The sequence below is a fragment of the Myxocyprinus asiaticus genome, chromosome 40, assembly GCF_019703515.2.
Source record: "Myxocyprinus asiaticus isolate MX2 ecotype Aquarium Trade chromosome 40, UBuf_Myxa_2, whole genome shotgun sequence".
In the NCBI taxonomy this organism is placed as follows: Eukaryota; Metazoa; Chordata; class Actinopteri; order Cypriniformes; family Catostomidae; genus Myxocyprinus; species Myxocyprinus asiaticus.
The window spans coordinates 28,325,173-28,338,563 of NC_059383.1; the positions used below are offsets into that span (position 1 = coordinate 28,325,173).

At 37.1% G+C, this 13,391-nt stretch overlaps 1 protein-coding gene across 2 annotated transcripts in view; it reads right to left on the minus strand.

Moving 5' to 3' along the window:
• The window catches only part of LOC127431090 (stomatin-like), a 15,100-nt gene extending 1,985 nt beyond the window's left edge, over positions 1-13,115 (minus strand). The window contains exons 1-7 of one of the 2 annotated variants that reach the window (XM_051681346.1): positions 12,950-13,115; positions 9,764-9,796; positions 8,891-9,000; positions 8,510-8,582; positions 4,654-4,736; positions 3,576-3,779; positions 1,957-2,091 (exon numbers count right to left, since the gene is read on the minus strand). In XM_051681346.1, the coding sequence (XP_051537306.1) occupies positions 1,957-2,091; positions 3,576-3,779; positions 4,654-4,736; positions 8,510-8,582; positions 8,891-9,000; positions 9,764-9,796; positions 12,950-13,010 (699 nt within the window). In that variant the 5' untranslated portion in view covers positions 13,011-13,115. The remainder of the gene's footprint in view (positions 1-1,956; positions 2,092-3,575; positions 3,780-4,653; positions 4,737-8,509; positions 8,583-8,890; positions 9,001-9,763; positions 9,797-12,949) is intronic. The other variant, XM_051681347.1, reaches the window with a different exon arrangement.
• Positions 13,116-13,391: the final 276 nt, after the last annotated feature.

The following is a 13,391-nucleotide window of genomic DNA, read 5'->3' on the forward strand; positions in this document are numbered from 1 at the left end:
AAGTTTATCATTAACCCAAGTTTGTTAAAGTGCAAATGTCCATGCAGAGTACATTGTATTAAGTAGTCATTTAGCGCAGTGTTTCTCAACTGGTGGATCGCGACCCAAAAGTGGGTCGTAGGTCTGTTTGGTTGGGTCGCGGAAAGCAGTGAAAGAACAATGCCATGGATCTACCTCCATTCAAAATGTATTCAAATTTAATTACTTAATCTCACTTTCTGTGCTTGATACGCGTTAAATATGCTCCTCGTCTGCGACACAATATTTTCGCTGTGTGACTAAAGTCTTGTTTTCCGCGAGTATATATACTGTATATATATTTAATAATGTATTAAGCAGAATCTATTAGACTATTTATTACAACTCCGGCAGTTGTAGATAAAGTTTCAAAATGTGTTTAGGCAACTATTTTTCATAACCAATACTATAATTTATTATTATATAATTTTTAGAAGGATGAGCTACACTGACCTATTATCAGGCATTGCACTGTAAATATAAGGGAGAGTACATAAAGGGTTTTAAAGTCTGGACCTCCACAACTTATGGACTAAGTTTTCCTCCTGTGTAATATCTGGGTCACTAAATGACATTGAATGGAAAATCTGAGTTCTGAAACAAAACCACTTGAGAACCACTTAATTAACTGACACTTTTTTTGTGGGCTGCCATTCAGAGAGGTACGGTTTACACTTTCCTAACTAGGACAGAGGTTTCCCACCTCTCAATGTGTGGTTCATGTAGGCAGGGACATTTGTTTGATGAAAAGATACTTGTTTTATCTAGACTGAGCACTGAAGAGCACTCGTGCACCAAAAATAAACTCAATACACTTCCTTTCCCATGTTCTTCTGAGAGCATGTGCACATTTTTAGGGGGCCAACTTATATTATACACAGGAGGTTAACGAGCCTATAGATGGAAATGTCAAAATACAGTCTCTCACATAAATCACCAGATAAATTAGTGGGAAACACACAGAGAAATAGGAAAAGGAGTGATCAACTTCCAGCTTCCATTGTTTATTAATTTAGACTGAGAGTTTTGTAGTAGCCTTGGCACAGAATAGTGAACATTAGCATTTAGCTCCCATGCAATCACATACTTTCACACCATACACACTGGGTGTGATTAATATATGTGTCTGCCCATGCAAAATCTTGTTATTTCACTGAAATTGTCAACATAATGATTTTCCAATGTGTGTATATGTGGATAATGAGGAACAGATGTTCAACACATTCAGTGTTAGGTTTCCCCCCATTCATTTGCACTTATAAAATGACACATATCCTACACTTTAAGAATTTTATTTTTTTACCCTTAAGTCCAATTTTCAAGGTTCTGTGCATCAAAAACAATTGACACTTTGCTAAGCTCCGCCCTCCTTGGTAACAGTCACTCGATCTTCCCATAGGAATGAATGGGAGATTTGCCATGGTGCAGTTTTTGGCTAAATATTCTCATAAATGGAATTGATGATAATATTCTTACGTGGGCTGGAATGAAGAGTGACATTGTAATGCATATTTATCTGACGTTTTTGGTAAAAAGCACGTCACGTTTCTAGTCACAATTACAACAACGTTTTTTTCATCTTTTGGATTATTATTATTGTATTCTACTTAAAACTACTCAAACACACATTACTCCCATTGGCACTTGTAGGTAAAAAGCAAGTGCTTGTCAGAGAAATGGCAGTCGGCAACAGTTGCTAAGACAGGATTGGTCAGAAACGCTTTTAAGTCGAGGCTTTGCGAAGGGTCAATTGTATTTGAAGTTTACCATGACCATTTTCCACCATTAAACAGGCTGTTCTTTGTACTTGACCTTTAAGACTTCTATATAAATTACATCTGTTATTATTGTTATTATGTTCCTTTTAATATGTGTCTACCTCAGTGTGTGCAATGCTTTCTTTCTGATTTTTTTTTTTTTTTTTTTTAAATACAGTACCTTGGCTCTGGCCTCTCTGGTGGCTTCAGCTTCAGCCGCCATGGCCCTTTGGAGCTGCAGGGGCAGTTTGACGTCCTTAATCTCCACACGCTCCACTTTAATACCCCAGTCATCTGTGGCGTCATCCAGCGAGGACTGTGAAAAACCAAAGAGTCAAGTCTCAGTTAAACACTTCCCCATCAGAGATTAAATTCTTGCACTTCTCAGAATGGGAGCACTGCGCCAAGCGTGCCTGCCATGAAGAAAATATTCCCTAGTTTTATTATAGGATGTCAGAGAGAGCGAACGACGGGTTTGGGCCTCTGAGGAAGGTGATAACAATGCAGTCAGGCTGGATATTTCAGCAACCCAACTGAGGAATAGTGACTGCAAGGCCTGATGTTATGCAATGTTTGCTTGAATCAGATCTACCCCAAACCAGCCAGATAAGAAATCAGGCTCTAATCATGGGAGTATTGCATTTAGTCTGACAAGGACACATTAGCTCCAGAAACACATGATATTGAGTGTATGGAAGAGCGTGTGTGGTAACAGAAAGAAAAACCTCTGTTAGGTACTGTATCAAAAACTGTAGGTGCAAAAGTTTGGACCACACTGAAGATTTGGGATTCAAAATCAAATTTAAATTTGATCTATTTTAAAAAATGTTTTGCTTGTTTGAAATAAACAGAAACTTTTTGGGTTAAAAAAAAACAAAAAAACACCAAAAGTCATTTTATCATGCAAGAACTTGTTTAGCGCTCCAATTGTCAACGAGCTACAAATGTCAAGTTTTTCACTGAAAAATTATTTACATTTTAGGTTGTTTTTAACCAAAACCTTTCGTATGCCTTCAGACAACTCGGGATATGGCATTTGAGTTGCATGGACTACTTTTATAATACTTTTGGGTCTTTTTAAGCTTTGAAGATTGCCTGGTATTTTCATTCAAACATCTGCTTTTGTGTTCTGCATAGGAAAGTCATACAGATTTCGAACAACATGATGATGAAATGAGAAAATTATGATAGAATAAAAATTTTTTGGTGAGCTATCCCTTTAAATTGTTTTTAACTCAACTATCTAGCAAATTTTTAATATACTGAAATTCAAGAAATACGCAGCCTGCGTACATTCGAACGCGAGCCTGTCAAAGTATACTCCATTTGACGGTGCGAGCATACCCAGGCGGTTGCCGCATGCTCGCTACAACTGCTATTAGACAACTGACTATTTCTCTTCAGGAGTTTAAGACCCATAAAGATGTCTTTATAGTCCTTAAGACTCGAGTTATACAAATGCAGGTATCTCCTGAGCTCCTCACACACACTTGTTCTTGATATGCAAATCCACTGTTGTTGTTTTTACCTTTGTCTCCTGTTATTTACCGGTGATTACATCTTCTTCTAGCGTTTCTTCTTGACAGCAATGGCTCAAATGTGAGTATTACCCACTAATTCGTGCAAATAATAACAAGTGCATGCGCATTCTGCACGTTCAAAGACGTGCAGTTAGAAAAATCGGGCTACGCATGTTCAGTGCTCAAGCACTCTGCCGATGATGAGATTTGCGCCACACGTCCTGCACGACGCTCAGAGTTCACGTCTGACTGAAATATACTTTGGGTTTTAGTGTGTTACCTGCATACTGTGGGCGATTTCCTCCCGGTCAGACAGGATTTCTGCCAGGTTCTTTGTACCCAGCACATTCCTCAGGGTGGTCTGTGCCAACAGGCGTGTGGCTGCATCTGCATTGGTGATGTTGGCGACTGCCAGTGTGGCATTCTGCACACGGTAATAGACCACACCATCTACACTCACTGTCACAGAGTCCTTTGTCAGGACCTATGAGAATGAATGCACACAGACATACACATACGGTATTTCATCAAATAACTCCAAATAGTGATATTGCGTAGGCAACAAACCAAGGAATGCTTAAAACTAGATGACGAGTCTCTTGATGTGAAGTGTGAAATTTCAGTGCCACCAAACAGAATTGCAAAAATAATTACTATTTTCAAACAGTTTTCCCAAACACTTCCCATGTCTTCCACTGATCAGAATACAACTGTTTACCCAGTTTGATTTTCACTTTTCAGAGGAGTCAACATACCAATGTCTCTACATAGTAAACTGGAATAGGAGAACGTATTTAAAGGAATATTCCGGGTTCAATACAAGTTAAAGCTGAAGTATGTAACTTTTTCTGTGTTAAAATATTTTCTCCTATCCCAGCTTAATATGCAGAGACAAATATTAGTAAGCCATTCATAGGTTAATTTTCTTGAAAACTGTAAGCTCTTCGTTTCTGTGGCGCTATGAAAATTGCTCTGTTTTGTTTTAGCGACCCAGGGACTATCTCATTGTTTGACCAATGGCTGATGGGGGGCATCTTCAGAAAGCTATTTTGAAAAAAAGTTTTTAAAATTCTGTTTGGTGGTGCAGACATTACATACTTAAGCTTTAAGCTTAATCTACATCATTTGAGGCATAATGTTGATTACCACAAAATTAATTTCGACTAGTCTCTCCTTTCCTTAAAGAGCAACAGTGTTTACACTCTTAGCAAAGTTAACCTACTGTTAACTTTGGCTTACCCTTTACATTAGCTACGGATATATGGATGGATATTGGCTTATTTATGTCTTATGTGTTCACAAGTCAGTGAATGAAGTTTAGGATTAAAATGTGTATGCATCTGTGTGTGAAATCGCACCTCCTGAGGGGGGATATCAAAGGTGATGGTACGCATGTCCACATTAATGAAGCTGTCTGTACAGGGCAAGATGAAGAACAGACCTGTGGCGAGATGACATACCCAACAAGACATTAAAGACACATAAAAACAATAGCAGCAGACACTCAAGAGCGTGAGCTGTGTCATCATTAAAATCAGTAACTCAGAGTTACATTGAGTGGATCACATCTGGCAGCTGACCAAATTCCTATCTCACTGCCAACTGGACTCAGCTGACTGCATTCACAAAAATAATGAATGACCAAGCTGACATCTGCTTTGATTCTTAACAGTACATTGATGATAAAACGATAAAACAACAGATGAAATGTTTAAAATTAAGATGACACTTTCTGGTTGTCAAACATTAGTGGAACATGTCCATAGTCAATGTGATGAACTACATCTGTGGTTACTCTGACATCTTTTAAATATTAAAACCAGGACATAGCAAAAAAGAAAAAAAAAAAAAGAAACAAAAGAAAAAAAAAGGTCTTGAGGAAAGGATCAAAATACAACAGGGACAATAAAAAGAATTTGGCAATATGTGACGAGTAAGTCAAGCAGGTCTGTGTGTGTGAGCAGGCCATTCAGTTAGTGTGGCATTTATCATTCCTGTAGTTTCCAAGCAAAACTGGGAGGTTTTCCAAAGAGCGGACAGGGCTTGTAAGTCTACTCAGAGGTTTGTATACTCTACTGTGGAAAATTCCACTCACATTCCACCCCTAAATACGGTTGAGGAGGAGGGGCCCACTTCAAATTGTTTACAGACCCCTCAGTGCCCTCAGAGGCCATGTTTTAGAAACCAAGAACCAAGCCATAACTTCCAAGCCTAAGCTGTAGTATAAAGGATATCTAGCAACCAAGAACTACATTTTAACTTAAATAAAAAAAATAGAAACACATAATCCTAAAAACGGGGTTTCCAAAACTTTTGACCTATGAATTATTTTTCTAGTCATTTGTGATTAATGGATAAGGAATCTTAAAATGCATTCATTTTCCATTACATTTTTGGATTTTGATTATTTCTGTGATTTTTCAAGGCAAGAAATCACAATTTTAAAATTCCCTGATATTTCAAGTTGGTCACAGGAACCTTCTGAATATGTTTGATAAAGAAAGCTCTGAGTGAAAGCCCTCAGTTGGCTTTCAAGGTATCAGAAAGAAAAGTGGACAAACTAATAATAGACACAATCTTCACAAGTTCATTCCTGGAGGGAGAGCCCTGCGGGCTTATATTCCAAAACACAGCATGGCCAAATACACACAAGAGACACCAATATAGGCAGAGCTGCACATTTCTCCATGAAGTAATTAAAACAATTTCTATTTAAAGATGCCATACGTGGAGATACTGTATATCCTGTCATCAAGATGCATATCCATGATAATCACATTATCACCGTAGTGACCACAGAACTGTGTGTTACCTGTTCCAGGATTGCTCATCATACATTTCAGACAATAGAACACGCCACACCATGGCAACTTTGCCACAAACTAAATGAATGGTTAACAAACATTTGGTCAGATGACTTTGACTCACAAAACATGTTAGAGATGTACATAACGTGATCTGCTTGACACTAAAACCTTTTTATATAGCTATTACTATCTAAATAAAAAGACTTGGTTATGCAAGATTTTTATGTGCACTTGAGCAGACCTGTATGATATTAACAGAGCTAGTTAGACTGAGGTTTATATACTTGACTATTGTAGCAGGCCTAGAGAGCACACTTATGTCACCAAGACATCTATTATATATGAGCTTTTTCAATTGGCAGGTTATATTTTTGAGTGTTTGCCCATCTGCAAAACGTTGCTAAAATGTTCACTGACAGATATCAGATGGCATTAAGCAGATTTTTTTTGTTTTTGGTTTTTGCAGTGTTTATTATTTAGAACAGTGGTTCTCAAACATACTGCACTAAAATGATATGTTGAATTTACTTAAAATGTATATGTAGCATTTTTACATCAAGCTTTAGGTAAATTCAATTTATGGTAATTTTATGTCAGCATAACTAGAAAACCTTTGTTAGATATAAACAAATGTATCAGTTCATTCAACTTTATTTATTTATAAGGTATGTGACAAGAATAAGACTTAACAACTAATAGTTTGTTGTTTCAAATTAACATTTACAGTATATTATTGTTTCTACTTCATTTAAAATAATTGGCACAAAAGAAAATAATGACTGAGGTCAGTCATTAAACTTGATTCCCCTAAGAAGTCCAGATACAGCTGCACTTCAGCTATGCACATTTACGTGCGTACGGTAAAATTACATGGATTGAACTGGATCCCACTTCGCCAAAGGGAACACTAATCACACTAATGGTGACTCTGCACGAAAACAACTACAGTAAAACAACATCAATAACACTAAAAAGAGCTAAAACCTCTATGAATTCTTAATAACAATTAAATGCCCCAATATGTTCCTTTTGACCAAACAAACATGCTTAAATTATTCAAGTGCAAGGGTTTATGGGTATTTCCCACAATCTCAGTTCTGAACTTGATTGTTTGAGTTAGTATCGGTAGTACTTAAAATCGTAATCTTTAGAGCACAAACATACTTCACGCAAGTATGCAAACGCAGACGCGAGCGCTTCACTAATGCATGGCCAACGCGTGGTACCATTGTACATACAGTACATTACGTGTGCTTTTGCGTTGCTCTGGCGGTTACAAACATCAGACCACAAGGGTCGAAAGAGTTTTTAGGCGCCACGATAATGGGTGTGGTGGAGTCAACATGTCGACTGTTGAGGAGTATGTGATTTTGTATTTGCTGAAAAGACAACAGAAAAATATGTATGTATAATCTAACATGTTCGGCAAGACTCTCCTCAAATTGCTGCTCTGCCATGACAGTTGTTGATTGAAAAAAGAAAATCCACTGTAGCACCCCTTGCGGCAACGCTGAGAATATAGCGCGTACTTGCATTACGTTATGAATTGCACTCTGACACATTTCACAATGCAGCGACGCATGAAATCGAGATTGCGTAACAAGATGCATCTGCGTTCACGTACTTACGTAGAGTATGTTTGGGCTTTTACATTGACAGCCTACTGCAATTAGAGAGGAGGATTGACTTTGGTTATGTCTATCCGGTTATGAATCACACCTGTTTGCAGTTGTATGTATGTACAGGACAATTTATGAATCACTCCTATTAGTAAATATGGTTGTCAATCACAAACACTGACTATGTGAATGTAGCCTATATGAATCGGCTCCTTTTTAAGATGTTTACTGGATGTTCGAAAACTATCATATGATATGATGCTTAAAACAGAATGCAATGCTTTCCAAATGATACACTCTTTCGCAGATGTCTCAGCAGCATACTGTGTGTGCTTCCTGAGAAATAAGCCTATTTCCTGAATACCATCGATTCTTGTATGAAGTTTGCACATGACTGAGCGAAGTAAATTGCTTTAATGTGTGTTTGTGTGCATGTACTGTCCAAAAGTTCATTAGCATGCATAAAAAACCTGGCTTATTCAGGTCATCGGAAATGCAGAACAGATCACTTCTGTTTTGCTTTAGCACAAGCTGTTGGTCTTTTTTCTCCTTGTGACAAACAGGCTTTGTGGTGGACGGCCACAGCACAAATGCAAACAAGCAAAAAGGATCACATTTAACCACACACACACACACACACCCAACAACAAAACATGCACAATCACGGATTACATACACCAGTGGTGTAGAATGATCATTAACAGACAAGATGCTTCAACCAACAGCACTGATTTAATCACAATGATCAAAGGATCCAAATGTGTGATAATACTGAGATTTTCATTTACCTGGTCCTTTGGCTCCTCCTTGCAAAATGCGTCCTAAACGAAAGATAATTGCCCGTTCATATTCCTTTACTATCTGTGGGAACAATAAGATTTTTATCACACAAAGAGAGCTACATTATAAAACTATAAACAGAAAGGTAAAAGCATCTCTGTTAAATCGTTTAGAAGTTGCATGGCAACCTTTATCATGCTTATATTATCTCCAAAAGAACCAAGATAAAGAGACAATAAAGGTTTTTACTACCAATGAGAAACAGCCCTATCTGGTGTGATTGAATAAGTGTGATAGAGTGCCATGCATTCGATGGACTGATACAGGAATGATCAGCATGACCACATGACTTATGACATCACACTGATTACAAGACCTCCACTGAGTACCTTAATGCACATCCATATGGAGAGGGGCAGAGTCAGCAATGTGAGGAGAATGGAAAACAGCACCAGTATCCATCCACACAAGCCAATGTCACTGTCTGTGTTCTCCAAGGCTGAAAATCAAAACAAATGTGCATATGCATAAACTTGCAATATACTGCTATGCAATAACGAAGGTAGAATCAAACACAAAATGCACATTACCCTAATGTCGCCCAAAAAACTGATGGGCTAAATAAATACACAGATGCAAAAAAACACAATCTTATAGCTTCAAGCTGAAGTGCATGCATTAAAGCATAGTATGCATTGCGTATTTATCAAGGAACTTCACCAGCGCATACCAACATTAAAAACATACAACAACATTAATGCTGAAGTGTGTAATTTCTGTGCCACTGGTGTCACCAAACGAAATTACAAAAGTACTGATTGTTTTCTAACATGTTTCCCAGAAACTCCCCCAGTTTATTGGTTGGACAAACATATGATCCCACCCTCAAACTCACACAATTGGGTGGGCCAATGTTGCTGTGTCCGGCTGGTCGGGATGCTTAAACAAACAGCAATGTTTCAAAAGCACCATAGAGTCACAGTGTTAACAATTTTCGGGGAAATCAGCCGACAGATGGCTTACTTGTACATAGTTGTCAATTAATATTAAGCTAATCTGGGATAGAAGAAAGTATTTAAACAGCAAAAAAATAAAAAATAAAATAAAATAAAAATGACACTTAAAAACAAAAAGAAGATGTGTTAATAGTCATTCTACCCACATTAATGAAATCAAGTCACACTTAAATGGATGCTACCCTACAGTTAAAAATGAAATTAACGAACAAAACTAACATTGCTTTGCTTACAAATCTCACCTACATTGAGTGTCATCAATTGTGTAACACCATCGATCTGCAGAGAAATGTAGAGGCAAAGTGTAGCCTGTTAGGGAAGACTAAGCTGAGCCCAGTCCATTATGACCATATGAAGCATTAGTGTACAGGACCATCTGCTTTAATAAGGGTTAAACACTAGGGTTAAACCCTGTTCTTTTGCAGATGCACTATACTCAGAGCAAATTACATTTAACTGCTGGGACAGTCTTTTGGAAGAAACCCAAGATTGAATGCTATGGATTTAATTATTGGACAGGACTGTGATCACAGTAATTGTGGAATGATTAGATTATCCCTACCTCAGATTGACCCTGCAATCTTTGAATTAACACAGAATCTCTGACTATCACCCACATGCTGTGAATAATCTTAACCTGCACTCATTTTGACAGGATTTAATGAGAATCTGATTAATTGCTGCATCTTTGTTTTTGTACTGTATAGGTTAGATTATATTTGTTATACTCCGACAGATTGATTCCACAAACTCATAGAAGACTAAATGTTACCACATAGTGTTTCAGTGTTGCAAGGTCCCCAACTTTTTTTTGATCAAATAAATTTGATGAACTTTCCAGTCGTTTAGGATTACACAATTCAGACCGATCTGTGTACCGTTTCAAAAGTTTAACCCACTCACAAATAAGAAGTCTGCACAAGAGCAAAATATAGCTGAGATATTTTTAGGCAGAGGAAAACTAGACTAATTTATATTCACTACAGAAATGTCCATGCCTTATCCATGATTTATAAGATGTTATCAATTTCCATTACTTTTCCAGGCCTAGAAATCACAATTTTAAAATTCCCTGATATTTCCAGGTTTTCCATGACTGTGGGAACCCTGCTTAGAGTAAAGATTCTGGATAATTCAGAATTCTCGATAATTCTGTTATAGGCAATCCAGATGTATTACTAGTCAGCTATACTGTAAATGTGTACTGTTAAACAAAATATAGGCCATCTACTGTATAAATACTGTATACTACTACTATAATATAATCGGGGGAAAACATTTATTATGGTGTAATATTTGGCCCCCAGATCTTAGGGGCATTTTTTTTTAACCTCATTAATGTACCTTTATGAGGGCATTAAAACATTTCTTTTTTAAATCACACTAGGGCTGCCTCCCTGATATTCGACCAAACGTTAGTGGATGAGAAGAGACTTGGTCAACCAAGTTTTGATTGGTTGGTTGGTCGCAGAAAAAACTACACAGAAAAACGATGAACACAGGTATTACCGCTGGTGGGACTATGGGGTAATTTTCGTGAAGCAGGGTTAGGGTTAAGCCTACACAATAAAGACACATTGATTTCAAACTTTGACTTTATTTTTTATTTATTTTAACTAAAAATTCAAATGAAACTGGAAAAAAATACGTGCAATTAAAATGTGTGTTCAGCTTTACAACAGTTGTCAACATCTCTCTGGCAAAGAACCTACTTCATCTGTGCATTCTCTACTGGTCGGTTAAATCATGTGTGTGAATAAATTTGTTTTGTTCCCTCCTTCACAATATATATATATATATATATCGCAATATCCAATTACATCAGCAACCCCTGGGTTGTAATATTCTTGCTTTAGTGATTTTGCATTGAAAATTAAATTAATTTATTTAGAAAATGAAAAACTTAAATCAAATACATTTCTATATTCAAATTGCACTCCAAACGAAACGATAAAGCAAATAAAAAAATGAAGTGATAAATGAATATATATATATATATATATATATATATATATATATATATATATATATATATATATATATATATATATATATATATATATATATATATATACACACACCTTTCCATTTACCATCAGGCAAGTATGCACCTAAACATGCAGGGTGAAAATTACTTACACAAATGAAGAAATAAAAACAACTATAAATGTAATAATTATAATGATGATAATAATCACTGAAATATAAATCATGGTTCGAGGTGAACGTGTTTTTGTATTATTTTATGTTTTAATCACAGATGTATAGGCTGCAGAGTTGTGGTCCCAATGAACTGCTCTGTGGAAATAAAGCGAACTGAACTCAAAGCACCTCCTGAGCTGAGATGTCTAAGATGCAGCACTCATAGATGATACTGTTCTTGCAACAAAAACTAAACAAAAAATTCAGAAGACAGAAACATAGAAAGAGTGAGAACCTTTTACATGCGCGTGTTCCACGAGACTGCACGCAGGCCTCCGTACAAACAGCGTGTCATACATGCACATAGACGGCTTTTCTGTCATCTGTTCTTAATAATATAATAAAGTGTGTTTCTTCAAGTGCGTGTCTGTGTGTCTACGGGCAAATTATTTGTAATATTAATTTGATAATAATTATAGCCTAATAATAATAATTATTTAATAGGCCTACATGGGAAAACCAGCCAATTATCGTCTTGACATCGTCAAAGGCATCAGCTATTGACGATCACTCTGACCATCGTCTGTCGGCACAACCCTAATGTGCAATTCTCTCTATAAATCTTGCTGGTTTTTCCGACACATTCAGAATCATTACCGCTTTTGCCGGTGTCACTGCTGCTCGCTTCGTGCGTTTAATAACGCAAATAATATTTTGTAATAGTAGCCTATGTTTTAGGATTGGAATATATTATTAGAAAAGATACCAGATGTTAAAGGGAATTCATAATGTGGGCATGTTTTGCTTATACATTTTAAATTTGCGGGGCATTTTTGTCACTTTCAGTGGCCTTTTTGCCCCATTCATTTCCGACCCTGACTGCATATAGTGTACTACACGATACTTTACTATGATTTGGTTATGCAAAGCACAGCCTACCAAAAAAAGAACAATAAAACATTGACAGAACACATGCTCGACTATATAGTCCTGTAGTTGTTGGGGTATGGGCACCTGTTGTTGCCCAGTTTGGCACAGAGGGCATGAAGACACACCCATGTCGCGGTATCATCAATAACTGGCCGTAGAAGAACAAGGCAGCACAGTCAGGCCGGCAATGTTTACTTTAACCTTTTTAACGCTATATTTGCATAGAAACGTTGGAAATGTAATATGTGTAGTAAGGTTTATTTATTATATAAATATCTGAACATATAGGATCTATCAAATTCTCACACTACAGTGCAAACACGTGATTTACAAAATAATAATAACGAAATAGTAGCCAACCTTTTTGTCGATCCTTCCGTTCCTGCTCCCTCATCGCAGCAGTTTCTCTACCGTCTTCCATTGTAGGAGATATCTTTGAGTAATTCAGGATTAATAAATTATGTAGGAGACAATCTTCAATGGACTTTCAGTAAGGTTACCCTAGTGTGTTTTCTGTTCGGGACAGATCAAGCCCTGCCCCGTCTAACTGTAAGGGGTGGAGTTATAAAAATAAATGGGCGTGCTTTAGAATAAGCGAGTAGAATGGCAATCGGCCCATTGAACGTGGTCACAAAAAGGGCAAGACTTAGTGGCCTGGGTCTAAATAATATTTTTCCTATTTTAAATTTTCGAAGAGTGTTTTGAATTCAGTGGCGTTTATCGTTTCTCCAGTATGATGAGGAGTACGCTGATGAGGAGCTACATAGGACTGGTCACATGGGACCGGGAAAATTTCTCAGCG